Source organism: Conger conger, chromosome 3 (genome assembly GCF_963514075.1).
Source record: "Conger conger chromosome 3, fConCon1.1, whole genome shotgun sequence".
NCBI classification, from domain to species: Eukaryota; Metazoa; Chordata; class Actinopteri; order Anguilliformes; family Congridae; genus Conger; species Conger conger.
In genome coordinates this window covers 13,178,120-13,198,237 of record NC_083762.1, presented here as the reverse complement: position 1 = coordinate 13,198,237, position 20,118 = coordinate 13,178,120, and the positions used below count along the sequence as shown (strand labels likewise).

Here is a 20,118-nt window from a genome sequence, read left to right as displayed (position 1 = left end):
GACTTACTTCCTCCTTCTTCTTCAATGGTCATTACACTCTAGACATTCTCATTATAGACATTTGGGAGACACTTTTATTCAGAGTGTCCAATCCAGACCATTCTGATAATGATAGCCATCCAAAGTTCTCTCCAAAGCTTCGATTGGTAGTGACTGGTTTGTTAAATGAGGAGGTAGCTTCTGTTTTAGGGGAGTATATGAGGATATGGAAGGGATGTACATGTTGGAAAGCTTGACAAGTCTTCACTAGGCACAAGGATTATGGTGTCTATCATGATCTGTGGCTCTCTACACGTCACACCTTTGAGAAAGGGTTCTACAAAGAACTGGAGATAAGCCAAAGAACCTTTTTTTTCCTAAGAATATATGTGGGAGATTCATTGGGTTTGAGCTGCAAGCCATACCTGTATTTAAGGTGATCACAGTGACAAAGCAGAGCATTTAGCCTACTTAATAGACCTGTCTAATAGAATAGTCTTATTAAACCTGGCTGGAAACAATGATATGCAATGTATAATCTATTGTCAATCAACAGATGATGCTACTTTTAACTGCTTGGGTATTTTACCACCCTTAAACATACTCATAATTCCTGCATGGTCATCATGAGTTGGTATACATACCTCATCTAGTTCTTTCTTTCTGATCTATTTCTGAATCCTGACTGCAGCAGGAATACTGTAGTTAATTGGCTATGAAAGCAGAAAATATAATGCTTAGAACAGCAGTGTGAGTAAACAGAAACCTGGTTGTTGTGAAATGTGAAAGGGAGACTCTGGGTCAGGACTGTTTGCAGTCATGAACTTTACAGTAAAAATACTTCCGGTATTACGCCATATAGGACGGTCTGAAGGTTATGTTCATCCCTTACCTGGAAGTCCTGAACGGCCGGTGAGCCCTGGACTTCCTTTGGTCCCTTTGGGCCCTGGAATGAGACCGATCAGAAGCAGTGCAGCAAGGGATATGCCATATTTAACATGCCGGGACCTGAGAATTATAGGGTTCTGTCTGCCGTTTCTGAGCTATTACATTTAAAGCTCTGGTCAGTTCATTGGTTTCATCTTGGAGTTAAACCAAGATGTATTCACTTTTTAAATGTGTTAACACCACACATGTAAAGAATGATAAATACAGTATGTATTTGTATCATTAATTTTCAACAAAAATGCCATGTAAAACCCTATAATTCTCACATCACAACAAACCTTTGGTTAAGAATAAGAATAGCCTTTCTGTAATCATACAGCGCAGTATTATTGTGTCGTATTGTATTATAATAACAGAACTAGACGCAATCGTAGAACATGACCAAACGTCTACCTCCTCATTAATATTGTGAGTAAAGCTTGTGTATTTTCTTTCGTTTGTGGGTTATTATGTCTTAAAACTTTTTAATTTTTATTCCATGTCATTATATTTGTTATATGGATGCTGGGGTTTAAGCCATGACTATATGGAAACAAAACTGCTCTATTTAAAGAATACATTTTGATTATTTTATTTTAACTTAGTATATACATGTATAAGTTAAGTATTCGAAAAGGTTTTCATTCTCCTTTATTCAACAAATTATTTGATCAGTTTTATTGTTAAAACTGGAATACAAATTTTGTACCAGGGAAATCTGAAATGAGAAGCACTGCCACAGACCAGAATGCCACTGCACTGTACCTGTAAACCCGCTCCCCCCTTTTGGGCCTGGGGGACCCACGAGCCCCGGCGATCCTAGAACAGAGATGGGGAGAACAGACGCAACCTTTTAAGGTGTGAGGTCACAAATGTGATTAGAACGCTCTCAACTGAACATTCCAATGCTGATGTCACAATCGCTACTGGCAAATGGAAAGCAATGCAGTTCTAGAACACAGACTTAATTAAAGAATTTAAAAAAACAAAAACAAAAGAAGAACATTCCACAGAGCATCACTGTATCGATAAGGCCCTGTATCGCTCACCTTGCTGTCCTTTAAGGCCAGTGTCTCCCTTTAAACCCTTCTCCCCCTTCATCCCTGGGACTCCTGGGACTCCTGCCCGCCCGCCTGCGCCTGGAGCTCCTGGGAATATCACAGCTCTCTCAGACAAATGGGAAGACACAAGAACACAGGAATACACACACGCACACTCAAACACACGCATACACACATACAAGCAAGCATACACACAAGCACACACACACATTGCACATATTCACATGCAAATGCACATCAACACATACAGACACTTACACACACATTTGTACATGAACACACACACACACACACCCATTGCACATATACACATGCAAATGCACATCAACACATACAGGCACTTACACACAGACACACAACATACCATTATTCCCTTTGGCACCCTGTGGTCCAGGGAAGCCACGCATTCCTCTAGGTCCTGTAGGGGAGGAAAAGAGAAAAGTTAGGCTTAGTTCACACTAAAGTGTCTGTGTGACCACGTAACCAAACACTGAAGGAGTTGGTTAGGCATCCCACAGAAGTTCACAAACTCCAGTGGTTACTGGAGCGTATGGCAGGTTTTTAAGCCTCCGGTGCCAAAAAGCACACGTCCACACAGAAAGAATAGTACAGAAAAATGTAATGCCTGTTATTCCATGGTTCCCTGGGTCACCCTTCTCCCCAGCTGGGCCCCTCTCTGCTGGGGGCCCTGCTCTTCCTTCCTGTCCCTTCACACCTGGAGCACCTGCACAGGTAAGTACAAACACACACAGACTGCCCGTGAAAATATTACACGCACACTACGGCACACTGTGCGTGAATAAACACACTGATCTCTCTCACTCTCTCACACACACACACACACAAACACATACAGCCTGCATAATAACACACACTACTTCACATACGGTACATACACACATTCTCACATACATAAAGCACACATGTAAATATCACATACAGTTCAACACAAAAGCTCTCTCTCGCTCACATGCACACACACACACAAACCCACTACTCTATGTCACCCAGATCTGGCTGTTGCTGATCCTTCCATCTCCCGCAGCGTGGTTTTGTGTAGCTGCTCTTTAAGATACAGGCCAGGGGGGAAGTATCTTAAAGACACAGGTGACAAGGAACACTCACCTGGCACTCCAGGTGTCCCCTGCTCTCCTGGGTCACCCTTTGAACCTGGAACATGCAGAGAATGCAGAATTCACTCCCTGTGCTTCACCAACAAGACTGTGAATGGGCTGAATCCCTGTTTTTCAGCCTATACTTTTCCAAATTATACTACAGTAAGTACCTTGACCACATAACTTGACATTTGATTGTACAACTTGGTATCCAGCCTGTTCTGGAGTCATTCTTATGACCTTCGGTATGCACTTATTGTTCGTTGCTTTGGATAAAAGCACCTGCTAAGTGAAATGGAATGGACCGTACCTGCCGGGCCAGGCTCCCCTGCGGGTCCTGTGGGTCCAGGTGGGCCCTGAAGGCCCGGTTCCCCTCTCTCCCCATCAGCACCACTCAAGCCCTCCAACCCAGGCACACCTGTACAGAAACACCAACCAATCAGCTCACACAACCACACATGCTTCAATATGCTAGGGGTGGCATTGGCTCAGGAGGTAAAAGCAGTCGTCTGGCAGTCGGAGGGTTGCTGGTTATGTCAAAGTGTCCCTGAGCAAGATGCCTAACCCCCAAATGCTCCTGACGAGCTGGCTGATGCCTTGCATGGCAGCCAATCGCCAGTGGTGTGTGTGTGTGAATGGGTGAATGAGTAGCATCAATTGTACAGCGCTTTGGATAAAGGCGCTATATAAATGCAGACCATTTACCAAGTCAGTGGCTCCCAACCCTGTTTCTGGAGATCTACCATCCTGTCAGTTTTCACTCCAACACTAATGAAGCACACCTCATTCAACAGCTAGAGCATGGCTGCCCAACCCTGTTCCTGGGCATTTACCATCGTGATGGTTTTCTTTTTGTGATATTGTTTATATGTCAGATATTCAGATCGCAGAGCTGCTCGGGCTCACCTGGATCCCCCTTCTCTCCCCCAGGCCCTGCTGCTCCCGCATGTCCTGTAATGCCAGGAAAACCAGGATCACCCTTTGGACCTTGGACACCTTGAATAAACAGACACACATTACAGTATATAGAGGAAACATCAGATGGCAATGTCACACATTGGGATCCACAGCAATTCAAAGACCCAGAAAACACGATTATGGTTTTGAGGTTATGAGGTGCTGAACCAATTTTATTAGCAACTGGACAATGAGAGATTTTTAGTAAATACAGTAGAACTGTAGTGAACTGAGTGAATTTCAGTGTGCGTGGAAAAATTGGAAAGATTTGCACAGCGCTGACAATATTAAAAGTCATGGTGAAATCACATATTTTGAAGATGTTTCTAAAAAAGTGTTTTAACCCTTTGAATACTAGGTTTTTCAGTCAGTATTCTAGAACTCCTTTACTTTCCATTATGATCCATTATGATTGTTACATCATCATTAATGTTAAGTTAAGAACATTCTAATCACATCTTTGTGACTTTATACCTTAGGAAAAGGGGAATGTGTTGGGTCAGTGCAGTTTGAATTGCGTGCAACAACTGCAAATGGACCCTGATCAAAAATTGGTTATAATTGGTTGCGTGAATCTACCACACGTCTGTCAGGTGTTCATTTATACACACGGATTTGCCATGGCAACAATTAATACATCTGAAACTTGTGAAAGCTCACCGGCAGAACCAGAGTCTCCTTTTGGTCCCTGGGCTCCAGGTGTACCCGGAGGACCTGTAACATTCATACATATTGTTACAGTACAGTGTTATCAGATTCAATTTTCAGATTTAAAATATATAGAAGTGTCTTTAAGTAAAAAATAAATGTATTCTTGGATAATTCTTGTATTTTTTAAATAACTTAATTTGCATCACTATTTGCAATATAATACAGTGCTAGAAGTGGCTTCAAAACCTGTAACTTTACATTCAGTCAAGTTGGGTAATCGCTTCTGATTGGAGCAGGGTTGATAATGAATACACTTGCTGGGCAACTATGTGTGACTAAGTGTGGACTGGAAAAGAGAAGTGGTGTGGTCAGCGCATTTATCCCTGGTTATGGGTATGCACTTTGTCGTACGTCGCTCTGGATAAGAGCGTCTGCCAAATGCCATTAATGTAATGTAATGTAATGTAATGTGTGTGGTCCCTAACCCTAATTCAAGGGCTAAACTATATTCAACTAACATAAGAAAATATAGAACGATTCACATTATTAACAAGCGATATGAATACTGACAGGCCGCATGGTTAATCCCACTTGTTCTTTCACCACCAGTCTAACACCATGCCCTCAGTCCTGAATCCTGACAGAGTTCTGCTGAAGGTGCACACATAGCTCTGCTGAGCTCTTCCTCACCTGGTTTGGTGCTCAGGCTGAGCAGTCTGTGTTGAAGGAGGACCGTGCTGGCATTGACCATTCCCAGCTCTGTCCTCAGCTGCCCCACGCCCCCAGGACCACCACACAGGGTGTCCATCCGGGCCTCCAGGGTCCCCAGACTCTTCTGTAAAGAGGCCGGGTCCAGGCTGCTGTTCGTCGGGGACGAGAAGTGGTCTCCGCGTGTGCCTGTGGACTGCTCTGCGTCCAGACGCCCCTCATTGGTGGAGGAAACCCACCCGTCTACGGTCGACCCACCAATGACGCGGTGGAGCTCACTCTGCAATGTGAACACTGGGGAAGAGTGCTTAGCAGTGCTTAGAGTTCCAGAGACAAAGCTATACACTATGTTCTAGAAAGAATGCCACTACACATAACCATTCTAGAGTGTCTTTACACATCAGCATTACAGAAAGGGTGTCATTACAAATGGCAGTTACAGATGGGGTGTGATCACACAATTCCGATGCAGAGACGGTGTCATAATAGATTAGAGTTCAATTCATCCAGAGAGAGTCATTATACTGTATTGTTCTAGATAAAGATTCAACTCAAACTTCATCATAATATTTCAATTAAAATCTTTAAAAAATATGAAGTAATTTTTACAAAATATTATATTGATAGTTGCACTGAGCAAAAATAGACTGGACGTTTAAACTGAAACGTATATATTTTACACCCCATGTTAACATATGTTTATCGCACAAACATGTTTTACTTATGATCATTACTGAAAAGTAGGTATGAATTATGAATTGTGTTGAAGTGATTTTTACACTATGGAATGTTGATACTATTTTGGTTATCATTAAGAAATTGTATATGGTTGTTTAAAGAGAAAATCCACTGTTTAGAAATATTTCCATACCTTTGTAAAGCAGGAATGAATTGAGTGCTGTCAGCAGGATCAAATAAATCACTACGAACGTGAAGCATTTCCTGCTTCCACTATTCTTCTGCCTCTCTGTCCTGAAATCTAAAAACAATAAACACAGTTTCTGAACATGCTCATGATCTCTCAGCACTCTCTGAGCACTTTAAAAGTCCAAGTCAGTCTGCGATTAAAAGTGACATCAACCCGCTATAATTCACCAAGGCTAATTCAGTACTGACTTTTACAAAACAGTACATTCAATACCTGCTATGGCTGTTATTTGGCATTTGCTTTGGAGACTCCTAGCTCATTTTGAACACCACAAATCTAACATCCCCCCCAGCTATTTAGTGATAAATAGGTATTGCTGTGACAGGAAGGGCATTTAGAAATTTAACGCTGAAGAATGGAGTTTTATGCAGCCAGCCATTTCTTGCAACAAATGATGACAGTTGCCTTTGACAGAATTAAATCAGAGACTTCACATGCAGGCATAATACACAATAAATAAAAAATAATCAAATCCTAAAAACTGATCTGCACTATGCAAACTACATTATCTTCCACATAAAGGTTATAAATGCAATACTTAATGCAAACATAAAGCTTGACTGTTTGGCCTGTTTCACATTTAAAGATGATTTTTCTCTGTTTTCTTGTTTCAACGCCATGATTGGTAGTACTATTACAATACTATAACAAAAAAAATATGAAGTAATTTTTGCTGAAAATCCACAACAGCATACAACAGGAAAGCATAGCATGTGTAAATGTGGTCACTACACTGTGTGTGTGTGTGTGGGTGTAAGCGATAGGCCCTTACCACTGCTGTCCAGCTCATAGTGGTCTGCCCTGTTGAGTCCCATTTCCAGGTCGTACAGTACGTTGCTCTGCCTGAACACTGTGGCCTTCCTATTTACAGCTGTGTCCAGGACTGAATGACCATCCCTGACACAACATGAGTCTTCTTAAATAGCTTTTATGCCAATACCACATCCCCATTTCTGGAAGACGTCAAAGGATAGGTGTTTTCAGAAAATATGCTTATTCAGATTTTTCTAGTGATTTCCAACGGCTTCAAAAGGTCACAATGTACTCTGGGTGAGATGTGTAAAACATACATACAGTGCAGTAAGTACGTATGGTAAATAGTATGGTTATAGTGCCTATAAAATACAGTATGGCTGCAAGTACTGTATCTCTATTAAAGTTGGCATGCTTTAACATCATAATCACTGTTTCGATTCTAAATGCAATGCAATGAAGTACAGAGCCAACACAACAAATACTGTCACTGTCCAAATACTTCCAGTAAGGACTACAATACTGACAGTAAGGACTACACTGTGTGTTTATGGAGAACTGATACGGCTGGTGCAGCAGTGAAATGGGCAGATTCACTGTCTCCTTCCTTTAACTGGCACCTAAAACAATCCAGCACATTTCCTCACAAAAAGTGCTAAAGTGCTGCAGCAAAGCGGTGGTGAGTTTTGGTCAGTAGGCGACTTGGAGTACTAACCATTGGAGATCTCTAGATATTGCTGAAGCTTGATCAAAATGCTCTTCTTGAAAACCAGGAATGTTTAGAATAATGATGAAGTTTGATTTAAATGCTTTTATTAAAACTGTGAAATGGTTAGAATTGAGAATAAGTGAATCAGTCAGCATGAGCAATTAGAACTGTATGTCTGTTCAAACACATTGAGCTGCAAAGTACAGTTCAGAGAACACTTAATCAGGTTTTTAAAAAGCCATGGCATTGGATATGACCTGTTTTGACAAAGTGATGCCGGTCAGGCAATATGTGTCTTTGCAAAGAAATGTTTTGAGTTAGTGATCACCTGCCTGCATCATTATAGAGGCGAAAGGTTAAAACAGATCAGCTTTCATAGAGTGACAGAAAATATTAAGGCGGGTTAAGAGAGACAATGTGATGTTATATGACAAATGATTGGTTAGCTATAATGTATAAAGACTAGGATACTTCCTACTATTACTTTGGAATGCTCTGGTCTCTGGAAGCTCTGGAAGTGCTCTGGAGCACACAGATTAATCTGTTTTATTTTAAACTAAAGATTTGTAATGAGCAACTATTGACTCTGAATATGTCTTCAACATCATTGCTGCCAATACAACTTCACCCACGTAAAAGGGACCAGGAGGAAAAGCAACCAAAAATATTTCCTCAACAATATCCATCTCCGTAGCTGCTGAAAGAGGTGTTGGCGGACCACGGGGAGGCACTGTTCCCTATGGCCAAAATAACAACTTTTACAGCACAACGCTCCAGTTAGTCATATAATAATGAATTAATTCATAAATACATGTGAAAGTAATTACATTAACCGGTAGATCTATTGCCAAAGTATTCTCAAAACTACGATTAAATCACGTGAAACCTCTGTGATATATTTGTCATCCTGTTTCAGTCATTTCCCCCTTACTCATGTCACTTGTACTATTAGGATCGGTAGGTCAATTTGGGTCACCTTTTAAAAAAAATAAATGTGATGATATATGGCAATAATAATCATTGTAATCAAATAATCCAAGTAGGCTAAATCAACTGACTTCCTCGTAGACATGTTTGGATATTTTTCATCCACAGGAAATAAGATTTTGTAAATGCTACTCACAATATAGGCAATATCCTATTTATCAGAATTCGCTACTAAAATAAATAGTTAACTAAATTCTGATTATGTAACGATTTGTGACGCACTTTGAACGCGAAATCAACGTTCATTTTTCTTCGCTAATTTTAAATACTGCTGAAGTCATCAAACACCTGGCGCTGTCCCGGGCGCTGAAAACTAGACCGTAATCTAGGCTCCTCCCTCTGCTCATAATCTTCTAGGCTTCGGGGATAATTATACATTCATGGAAACGTGTAGCTATAAGGAGACAGATCATTTGTCGAAAACCTAATATTACAATTTGTGATGACTTGAACTGGAATCATGGCGTTCAGCAAAAGCACGACTTTGCTGAATGCCATGTGTTGGCTGCATGGTTGTGAAGTCTGTGACTAAATTACAAGGTAAGCCTTTTGTGCGGACACAATATAAACACAAGTTATTGCCAAATGACATTTACCGGAGAAACATTTATAGTCAAACATTTATTTAATTGCATACATATTCCACATTATTTACAGATACAATTCACAAACTCGCTAGTAGTAGACAGTGCATCTAAAGATGATACTCATGTTCAAAAGCATGTCATCCTCTCTAAAAAATAAATGAATTACTGTTTTTGGATTATATGTTCCTTCTGATCCTGATTCTCTGGAACTGCAAACGAAAAATAGACAGAGGGGGGCAGCTACAACTTTGTTCACTATAAGCGCAAGTTTTGTAAATATAATATATTCCTGACGGAATTTTTGTTTTGATTTACTTTTTAATCTTATTTTATTTGTAAGTATTTGCATTAATATACATTAAAAAAGGAGAAAACGAGTTGAATCAGCATCGATTGTTTTATCGAACAGTTTGATACATTGATAGGCTACAGGATTTACATGAAAATAGAAGGAAATGTACACAAGGAAATACAATGTTCAATGGAAATACAAACATTCATTTTCTGCACTTTCCATTGGAATTTCCAGAACACACATCTTATCAGTGATTCTTATCTTATCAGTCTGTGTAAGTCTTAGACTTAAAGGTGCCCCAACGTAATTTTCGACTTCTTATCAAGGTTAGACAAAACTCATACATTACTGATTGCAGGGGTGTGGGCATATGAAGTGGTAGATGTGGTTTAAACATGCAATATAGTTATGAAGAGTACAATTCAGTTGTGGGAACTTCCAGTTCATCTTTAAGTAGTTAATTTGGCTTAATTAGGTGTTTCATGTTTAAGCCGGCCCTCGTTAAGCTCTTCTCTGGAGGCTTCCCCCCCAAACCACTCCCAAACCCTGTGGCCCAGGCATCCCAACCTCCCCTGTGTTCCGGAACCAACTCCGCCCCCTCCCGCCCCACTGAAAAAGCAGCACAGCCTGTCGGCGGGGCACTCCCACAACCAGCCCCCTCCAACCCTGCCCAAGCAGCACAGCTTCCCCTCCAAGGGCCTGCCCCTGCCCAACCCCATCTCCCCCACGCCCTCTCTGGTCAAGCAGATGGCCAGTCAGTTTCCGGGGACATCTCCCACCGCTCCTAACGCCCCCCTGTCCCCTCCTGTGGTCAAAACCAAGCCCAAGTGGCAGCCGGTGGGGCAGGTCCAACAGAAGTCCCCCGAATTCCCCCCTCCTCCACCTGAGAGCACCCTCAACTTCCCTCCCCCACTCCCTCCCTTACCCGCTGCCCCGGCTTTACCCCCTGCACCTGCTTTACCCCCTGCCCATACCTTGCCCCCTCCCCCTCCCTTACCTCCTGGTCCAACCTTGCCTCCACCCCCGCCCTTACCCCCTGGTCCAACCTTGCCCCCTGCCCATACCTTGCTCCCTCCCCCTCCCTTACCACCTACCCCGGCCTTACCTCCACCACCCCCTCTCCCACCGACCCTTTGAAGAAGTCCCTCTCTTCCTCATCCGCTGAAGGGAAGAAGCCCCCTCCGTCTCCCCAGCGCAACTCCAGCATCAAGTCCACGTCCCCGGGGGAGTACCAGGAGTCTAAGAAGTTTGAGAGCCTGGTAAGCAAGTTCGGCCAGCCCTCCAGCTCCGGTTCGGGGTCCTCCCCAGCCTCCTCCTCGGGGTCTCCCTCCAAGGACTCCATGGGCCCTCCGGCTCCCCCCAAACCTGGCAAGCTCAACCTATCCAACCTGCCCCTCGCCCTCCAGGCCAAAGTGGGGCATCCCCGGCAGTCCAGCGCCGAATTCCCATCCCCGCCATCCGAGATCGACTACTTCCCCCCTCCTCCCCCCGACTCGGAGCTCCTCCTTATATTAAAAATAAAATGTCTCTTGCATTTAAACTGAAGGTCACAATATAAATGTGTAAATCTCATTTCATCCATGCCCCAATGTTTCATTTGTCATCACATATTTCTTGATTGTCCATTATTTAAATTTCACTTTACACAATTTACACAAACAATTGCATTTTTCTTTGCTCTGTTTGGTTTGGTTCTCTTTGAGTGGCATGAACCTATTCCGCCTCCAGTCAGCTCTCTGAAATCTGAATTTATTTTTGGGCATATGATGAGAACTTCTTCAAGCACCATACATGGGTCAAATATGTAATTGTTTTGGATTCAAATACTTTTCTATGCTTTATTGAGCTTGTCTGGTGTATTGGGACCTATGAAATACTCTCAAAACCCGGCCTTCTGGACCTCTTGTTTTGCTCAGTTGCATCAGGTAAGATCAAAGAATTTAAATGATCAAGGTCTGTCAGGTACTCGTATGAAATGTGCACTCCCAATGGTGCTCATAGATGCCGGTCAGGGCTGCTGAAGAGAGACTGAGGCAGTGTGACCTACATTCTCCACCAATTGGAGCGAGGCTTCGCCTGTCAGAGGGGATCCGAAGCCGCTACAGACTCCAGACGACTGGGGATTGCCCCTGCTGTGCTAGCACAGAAGTTAGTAAATAATGGGCCACAGGAAGGCGTGTGCCCTTGGTTGTTGTGTCTGTGCGAGTCCTTATTAATCATTGTCAACTGTATCAGACCAGAGGGATCAAAAGGGGCATTCTGTAGCCTTGTAGCCTAGTGGCTAAGGTACATGACTGGGACCTGGAAGGTTGGTGGTCCAAGCCCTGGTGTGGCCATGATAAGATCCTTGAGCCAAGGCTCCACTCTCCATTGTTTAAATTGAAAGGAGGGATACGAGGGGTTGGGTCGGCTAAAACCTACATTGTGAACGCAGTATTGTGAAATAGCAGTCCTACTACATGCAGGTTTTCTTTGAAAAAACAGATTCAGACACCCATCCATTAAGTACAGAGGAGGCCACTGACACATTATCAATTTTATTAGAGTTTGTGGCAACAAACTGTTTGGGTCAGTAGCTACATGATGCAAGGTGTTTAACGGTTATATGGAGCAGTTACGTTGTGTGCCAAGGAATGTGAATTCAGAGTGATGATGTCAGAGTGCGAGTTGAGGCGAAATATGTTTGGAGCTGCTGAAAATTCCATCTTAAACCTACCATCCGCCAGTTTACCACCGGCTTACTCTTTGACCAGCTTTATCCAGCTAGAGACTATGACCAGCTAGCCTGGAACTTGAAAATAGCATAAACCCGCTTCAAATGCCAGCTGGTCTTAGCTGGTCTTTCTTTTCAGCAGGGCTGCTACTGTATTTGAGCTGGGAGGCTACAGCAGTATTGCTTGTTGAGGGACGGGTGAAGTGGAACACAGCTGTGGGGATATGTGTGTTTCTGGGTCAGTGGATAATGATGGCAGCAGCGCAGCCGTGCAGCTCTGAAAGCCTGTATTTCACTGGGTTTCAGTGGATGTCTGGCGTCTTCCCCGAATCTGGGCTCAGTCAAACGCCGTCGGCCTGTCTGCTGGACCAATCAAAGGAGAAGGCACAGATATCTGAGCCAATCACAACCCTAGAGTGTGTTCCGATTATACACTTGCATGTTTCTATGGATATGATTATGTTTTGTTAAATGTACATTGAACAAAATACCTTTAACAAAAGATAATCATATCCAAGACAAGTATTGACTTTTTGTTGTGAATCCCAAACAGTCGATGACTAAAATTCAAAACTTGTCCCTCTGCACAGTGATTATCTTTGACATTTTGTGCGAAGTGAACTCCGGTGAGCCATGCGTTTTTACAGCATGAAGTTATCCATGCCCTTCCCCCCAAGGTGGTTGTCCACAGTGGTCCTCTGAGTGGGGGTGTTCACCGGGCCTGCTGAGACGGAGACCGGACATTTCTCAATGTTAAGACAAATCCCAGTATCAGTATGTATCTAACAATACGTCTTTACAAAGACCGTTGTTCCCATTGATAATTACATGAAATGAGTTATTTGCTAATGTTTGCTCATTTTTATCCAAACATACTTACAGTTATACTAAGCAGGGGCCAATCCCCCCCTTGAGCAATGTGGGTTAAGGGAAACTGCACTGATCATTTTGTGGCTACACTGGGACTTGAACCACCACCCTTCCAGGTCCCAGTCAAGCACATTAGCCACTAGGCTATCAACTGCCCAGCACATAAACAGAAAATATAGCCCTCAAAATTAATTGTATGAACACCACAAACAGATCCGGCCCTCATTGCCCACCTCTGCAATACACTATTACAACAAAGACCATGTCTCTGGCTCCCTCTCGTGGTCAGTGAGAATATAATTCATTTTCAGGTTCTGAGTCAACACTGAATCTATGCAGCGTTCTCTGAAGTAAACGATATTGACACAGCTGTGCAAATATGGTTCACATCCTCAAAATGAAGTTTAACATAAGGAAAAGGGGGGTGGGGGGGGAACACCACTCTTTCACAATATGTAAACATCTGAGAATATCCTTTGTACATCGTTAAAAAGTTGTTAACAACTACATTAGTTCACGCTAATTCATGTAACCTTATTAACCTAAGTGTTACCATTAAGACTCCACATATTCCCCAGATTGCTCCACTGCAAATCCCAATGGGAAATATGTAAAGAGAGATATACGTATATAATCTGATATGGATGTAAATGCCCTTAACACCCTCATATTGCTACATTTTAAATCCAATGTAGCACAGAACCAAACAACACAAATTGTGTCACCGCCCAAATATTTACAAACTGCACCGTAGAACAACTTGATCAACGAAACATCCAGGTAAATTCTCATCCTCTTCCTCTAGGTTATCCCGGTGGGAATCAATGCGTATGACCTGATGCTGAACTTTGGAATCAGGGAAACGGTCTGTCCCAAAGCCTCAGACACCGACCCGGAGAAGTGCAATTTCAAAATGGGTTTCTTCGTGGTAAGACGAACGGACGTGTCGTATCTGTAATCAGTTACCTATGATAACATGCAACCACGATGACAAGCACGATTGAAAAAAAGGCTATATCTATATCCTGATATCCGAGGCGGCATGGAGGGGAACTGTAGTGTCACTGGGTTCAGTGGCTGAATAACTGTCTTGGCAGCGTACTGTTGACATTGGCATCCAACCCCTAATTTTATTAAATTCTTGGCAACAATGAAAGAAAACAAAAAGCCAAGTCAGTTGAGTCCATCTCTCCTCCTGCCCTCATGCCCATTTGGATTATTGGGCAATGTTGGACTGAAGTAAAAATAGAAATATGCTATTTTCTGTTCTTTTCTGAGGCGTCTGAAGTGGTGCATCCAATTATAGAACTTGCTTTCACTTCAGCCACAACTTCCACCTGGTGATAAATGAAGTTGTGTCATATTGCATTTTTATACTGTATAATGATATACTTTTTTCTTTCTTTCTTTTTTTATTTTTATTTTTTACTATTTTCCATTGGGAATTGTAATGGTGAAAAACAAAATAATAATAATTGAAAGCAGAAGCCTGGTGTAATAACAGCTATGCCAGCTTGAAAATTGAGCTGGTCTCGCTGGGTATCAGCTGGACAACCAAAACATCGTTTTTTGTCGCTTTTTTTCAGCAGGACGGAGTTCGACAACTATCACTTAGATAAAAAATGAATAAATATTCCAAACAAAAACCATGCTCTTCAAAGGGTTTTAATACGCGTGCCGCTCCCCTCTGTCCCCAGGCCACGGCGTCCTGCTCCAGCCGAGTACGTGTCTCCTCCGGACTCTCGGAGCTCGTCTCCCTCAGGTGTAGCCGCTCCGACAGCTCCAGCTCCGAGTCCAACAGCGGGGAGGTAAGGCCCAGAGCGGACGGTACACTAGGCACAAATCCAGCTAAGATCTTTACAAGACGGCGAACGTTCGCGGATAAAATGTTTGCAGCAAACAGATTCTGTTGAACGATTTTAACATTCCACTGAGTTTGCCACCAACGCCTTAAAGGCTTGAAATTACTCGCTACCAACTATTTCAAAACATAGCTTGAACTGGTGAAACCATGCTGAGTATATGGAGCTGGTCAAACTGGCCAAAATCTAGATTGCGCTGTTTTTTATTTATATATTTTTCTTTCAGCAGGGAAGTGCATTATAACAGCTAAATGATTGTCAACGTTTGTTATCAGCCATTTATGTTCGCTGCGAACTACCATTTCAAGCGGTTAGCTAACATTCATGGCAAATAGAAAACCGTTTTAATATGTTGAGGAAAGATAGCTAACTTTAACACGTTAGCTGGGCTTCGAATCTGGATTTAGCTCACCATTGCTGGTCTGTGGTTTGTCAAAGCAAGTTAAAGATGGGCGGATTACTGCACTGAGTAAAACGCGGAACATGTCTTTTTACTTTGGTCCATGTTCCAGATTTGGGAGGGTACCAGCTTTTTACTTAGTGCAGTTACCCAGCTTGTGAAACAGGCCCTGAATCGAGTAGAGTAAGCCAAACTGGAGGACTAACTGACTACAGACAGGGCAGTTGATTCACCAACTCAAACCTGTGGGATTTCCAGCAGGGGAGATCAGGAGAGATTGAGGAAAGTGGAGAACATCAGGAAAACAGGGGAAATATAACTTAGAAAAAACAAAACGCAAGGGATATTTTTCTAATTCAATGTATGATTTTTTTAACCTGAGATAATTACTGGACTGGTTCTTTTTTGTGGGCAGGCACTCCGAAGGCTGAGTGGAATGAGTGGACAGAGCCACTTCGGGATTGGAGGTGAATATAGATAATTTCCCTCATTTTCATTTAATTTTGAGGGCTATATTTTGTGTTTATGTGCTGGGCAGTTGATAGCCTAGTGGCTAATGTGCTTGACTGGGACCTGGAAGGGTGGTGGTTCAAGTCCCAGTGTAGCCACAAAATGGTCAGTGCAGTTTCCCTTAACCCCACATTGCTCAAGGGGGGGATTGGCCCCTGCTTAGTATAACTGTAAGTATGTTTGGATAAAAATGAGCAAACATTAGCAAATGGCTAATTTCATGTAATTATCAATGGGAACAACGGTCTTTGTAAAGACGTATTGTTAGATACATACTGATACTGGGATTTGTCTTAACATTGAGAAATGTCCGGTCTCCGTCTCAGCAGGCCCGGTGAACACCCCCACTCAGAGGACCGCTGTGGACAACCACCTTGGGGGGAACGGCATGGATAACTTCATGCTGTAAAAACGCATGGCTCACCGGAGTTCACTTCGCACAAAATGTCAAAGATAATCACTGTGCAGAGGGACAAGTTTTGAATTTTAGTCATCGACTGTTTGGGATTCACAACAAAAAGTCAATACTTGTCTTGGATATGATTATCTTTTGTTAAAGGTATTTTGTTCAATGTACATTTAACAAAACATAATCATATCCATAGAAACATGCAAGTGTATAATCGGAACACACTCTAGGGTTGTGATTGGCTCAGATATCTGTGCCTTCTCCTTTGATTGGTCCAGCAGACAGACAGACGGCGTTTGACTGAGCCCAGATTCGGGGAAGACGCCAGACATCCACTGAAACCCAGTGAAATACAGGCTTTCAGAGCTGCACGGCTGCGCTGCTGGCATCATTATCCACTGACCCAGAAACACACATATCCCCACAGCTGTGTTCCACTTCACCCGTCCCTCAACAAGCAATACTGCTGTAGCCTCCCAGCTCAAATACAGTAGCAGCCCTGCTGAAAAGAAAGACCAGCTAAGACCAGCTGGCATTTGAAGCGGGTTTATGCTATTTTCAAGTTCCAGGCTAGCTGGTCATAGTCTCTAGCTGGATAAAGCTGGTCAAAGAGTAAGCCGGTGGTAAACTGGCGGATGGTAGGTTTAAGATGGAATTTTCAGCAGCTCCAAACATATTTCGCCTCAACTTGCACTCTGACATCATCAATCTGAATTCACATTCCTTGGCACACAACGTAACTGCTCCATATAACCGTTAAACACCTTGCATCATGTAGCTACTGACCCAGTTTGTTGCTACAAACTCTCATAAAATTGATAATGTGTCAGTGGCCTCGTCTGTACTTAATGGATGGGTGTCTGAATCTGTTTTTAAAAGAAAACCTGCATGTAGTGGGACTGCTATTTCACAATACTGTGTTGACAATGTAGGTTTTAGCCGACCCAACCCCTCGTATCCCTCCTTTCAATTTAAACAATGGAGAGTGAAGAGCCTTGGCTCAAGGATCTTATCATGGCCACACCAGGGCTTGAACCACCAACCTTCCAGGTCCCAGTCATGTACCTTAGCCACTAGGCTACAAGGCTACAGAATGCCCCTTTTGATCCCTCTGGTCTGATACAGTTGACAATGATTAATAAGGACTCGCACAGACACAACAAGCAAGGGCACACGCCTTCCTGTGGCCCATTATTTACTAACTTCTGTGCTAGCACAGCAGGGGCAATCCCCATTCGTCTGGAGTCTGTGGCGGCTCCGGATCCTCCTTTCCCATTGGCCGATCCCCTCTGACAGGCGAAGCCTCGCTCCGATTGGTGAAGAATGTAGGTCACACTACCTCAGTCTCTCTTCAGCAGCCCTGACCGGCATCTATGAGCACCATTGGGAGTGCACATTTCATACAAGTACCTGACAGACCTTGATCATTTACATTTTTTGATCTTACCTGATGCAACTGAGCAAAACAAGAGGTCCAGAAGGCCGGGTTTTGAGAGTATTTCATAGGTCCCAATACACCAGACAAGCTCAGTAAAGCATAGAAAAGTATTTGAATCCAAAACAATTACATATTTGACCCATGTATGGTGCTTGAAGAAGTTCTCATCATATGCCCAAAAGTAAATTCAGATTTCAGAGAGCTGACTTGAGGCGGAATAGGTTCATGCCACTCAAAGAGAACCAAACCAAACAGAGCAAAGAAAAATGCAATTGTTTGTGTAAATTGTGTAAAGTGAAATTTAAATAATGGACAATCAAGAAATATGTGATGACAAATGAAACATTGGGGCATGGATGAAATGAGATTTACACATTTATATTGTGACCTTCAGTTTAAATGCAAGAGACATTTTATTTTTAATATAAGGAGGAGCTCCGAGTCGGGTGGAGGAGGGGGGAAGTAGTCGATCTCGGAAGGCGGGGATGGGAATTTGGCGCTGGACTGCCGGGGATGCCCCACTTTGGCCTGGAGGGCGAGGGGCAGGTTGGATAGGTTGAGCGTGCCAGGTTTGGGGGGAGCCGGAGGGACCATGGAGTCCTTGGAGGGAGACCCCGAGGAGGAGGCTGGGGAGGACCCCGAACCGGAGCTGGAGGGCTGGCCGAACTTGCTTACCAGGCTCTCAAACTTCTTAGACTCCTGGTACTCCCCTGGGGACGTGGACTTGATGCTGGAGTTGCGCTGGGGAGACGGAGGGGGCTTCTTCCCTCCAGCGGAAGAGGAAGAGAGGGACTTCTTCAAAGGGTCGGTGGGAGAGGGGGTGGTGGAGGTAAGGCCGGGGTAGGTGGTAAGGGAGGGGGAGGGAGCAAGGTATGGGCACGGGGCAAGGGCGGGGGTGGAGGCAAGGTTGGACCAGGAGGTAAGGGAGGGGGAGGGGGCAAGGTATGGGCAGGGGGTAAAGCAGGTGCAGGGGGTAAAGCCGGGGCAGTGGGTAAGGGAGGGAGTGGGGGAGGGAAGTTGAGGGTGCTCTCAGGTGGAGGAGGGGGGAATTCGGGGGACTTCTGTTGGACCTGCCCCACCGGCTGCCACTTGGGCTTGGTTTTGACCACAGGAGGGGACAGGGGGGCGTTAGGAGCGGTGGGAGATGTCCCCGGAAACTGGCCATCTGCTTGACCAGAGAGGGCGTGGGGGAGATGGGGTTGGGCAGAGGCAGGCCCTTGGAGGGGAAGCTGTGCTGCTTGGGCAGGGTTGGAGGGGGCTGGTTGTGGGAGTGCCCCGCCGACAGGCTGTGCTGCTTTTTCAGTGGGGCGGGAGGGGGCGGAGTTGGTTCCGGAACACAGGGGAGGTTGGGATGCCTGGGCCACAGGGTTTGGGAGTGGTTTGGGGGGGAAGCCTCCAGAGAAGAGCTTAACGAGGGCCGGCTTAAACATGAAACACCTAATTAAGCCAAATTAACTACTTAAAGATGAACTGGAAGTTCCCACAACTGAATTGTACTCTTCATAACTATATTGCATGTTTAAAACACATCTACCACTTCATATGCCCACACCCCTGCAATCAGTAATGTATGAGTTTTGTCTAACCTTGATAAGAAGTCGAAAATTACGTTGGGGCACCTTTAAGTCTAAGACTTACACAGACTGATAAGATAAGAATCACTGATAAGATGTGTGTTCTGGAGATTCCAATGGAAAGTGCAGAAAATGAATGTTTGTATTTCCATTGAACATTGTATTTCCTTGTGTACATTTCCTTCTATTTTCATGTAAATCCTGTAGCCTATCAATGTTCGATAAAACAATCGATGCTGATTCAACTCGTTTTCTCCTTTTTTAATGTATATTAATGCAAATACTTACAAATAAAATAAAATAAAACAAAAATTCCGTCAGGAATATATTATATTTACAAAACTTGCGCTTATAGCGAACAAAGTTTTTAGTTTAAACATCCTGCTAATGTAGCTGCCCCCCTGTCTATTTTTCGTTCGCAGTTCCAGAGAATCAGGATCAGAAGGAACATATAATCCAAAAACAGTAATTCATTTATTTTTTAGAGAGGATGACATGCTTTTGAACATGAGTATCATTTTTAGACGCACTGTCTACTACTAGCGAGTTTGTGCATAGTATCTGTAAATAATGTGGAATATGTATGCAATTAAATAAATGTTTGACTATAAATGTTTCTCCGGTAAATTTAATTTGGCAATAGCTTGTGTTTATATTGTGTCCGCACAAAAGGCTTACCTTGTAA

At 43.4% G+C, this 20,118-nt stretch overlaps 2 protein-coding genes across 4 annotated transcripts in view; one reads left to right on the top strand and one right to left on the bottom strand.

Moving 5' to 3' along the window:
• The window catches only part of LOC133123919 (macrophage receptor MARCO-like), a 76,566-nt gene extending 69,334 nt beyond the window's left edge, over window positions 1–7,232 (bottom strand). For 2 of the 3 annotated variants that reach the window (XM_061234642.1, XM_061234643.1), the window contains exons 1-12: window positions 7,099–7,232; window positions 6,270–6,377; window positions 5,381–5,692; window positions 4,700–4,753; window positions 3,989–4,078; window positions 3,393–3,500; window positions 3,093–3,137; window positions 2,593–2,691; window positions 2,332–2,385; window positions 1,956–2,054; window positions 1,672–1,725; window positions 872–925 (exon numbers count right to left, since the gene is read on the bottom strand). In XM_061234642.1, the coding sequence (XP_061090626.1) occupies window positions 872–925; window positions 1,672–1,725; window positions 1,956–2,054; window positions 2,332–2,385; window positions 2,593–2,691; window positions 3,093–3,137; window positions 3,393–3,500; window positions 3,989–4,078; window positions 4,700–4,753; window positions 5,381–5,692; window positions 6,270–6,377; window positions 7,099–7,141 (1,120 nt within the window). In that variant the 5' untranslated portion in view covers window positions 7,142–7,232. The remainder of the gene's footprint in view (window positions 1–871; window positions 926–1,671; window positions 1,726–1,955; window positions 2,055–2,331; window positions 2,386–2,592; window positions 2,692–3,092; window positions 3,138–3,392; window positions 3,501–3,988; window positions 4,079–4,699; window positions 4,754–5,380; window positions 5,693–6,269; window positions 6,378–7,098) is intronic. The other variant, XM_061234644.1, reaches the window with a different exon arrangement.
• Window positions 7,233–14,081: 6,849 nt separating this feature from the next.
• On the top strand, window positions 14,082–17,262 carry LOC133125264 (secreted phosphoprotein 24-like). Its single transcript, XM_061237048.1, has 4 exons — window positions 14,082–14,168; window positions 14,938–15,048; window positions 15,918–15,969; window positions 16,342–17,262. The coding sequence occupies exons 1-4, from the start codon at window positions 14,154–14,156 to the stop codon at window positions 16,419–16,421; spliced, it is 258 nt and encodes an 85-aa protein (XP_061093032.1). The 5' UTR covers window positions 14,082–14,153; the 3' UTR covers window positions 16,422–17,262.
• Window positions 17,263–20,118: the final 2,856 nt, after the last annotated feature.

Coding starts and splice junctions, on each gene's coding strand:
- LOC133125264 (XM_061237048.1), top strand. Junction 15,049..15,917: donor CCGAGTCCAACAGCGGGGAG/GTAAGGCCCAGA, acceptor TTTTGTGGGCAG/GCACTCCGAAGGCTGAGTGG. Junction 15,970..16,341: donor GAGCCACTTCGGGATTGGAG/GTGAATATAGAT, acceptor CCGTCTCAGCAG/GCCCGGTGAACACCCCCACT.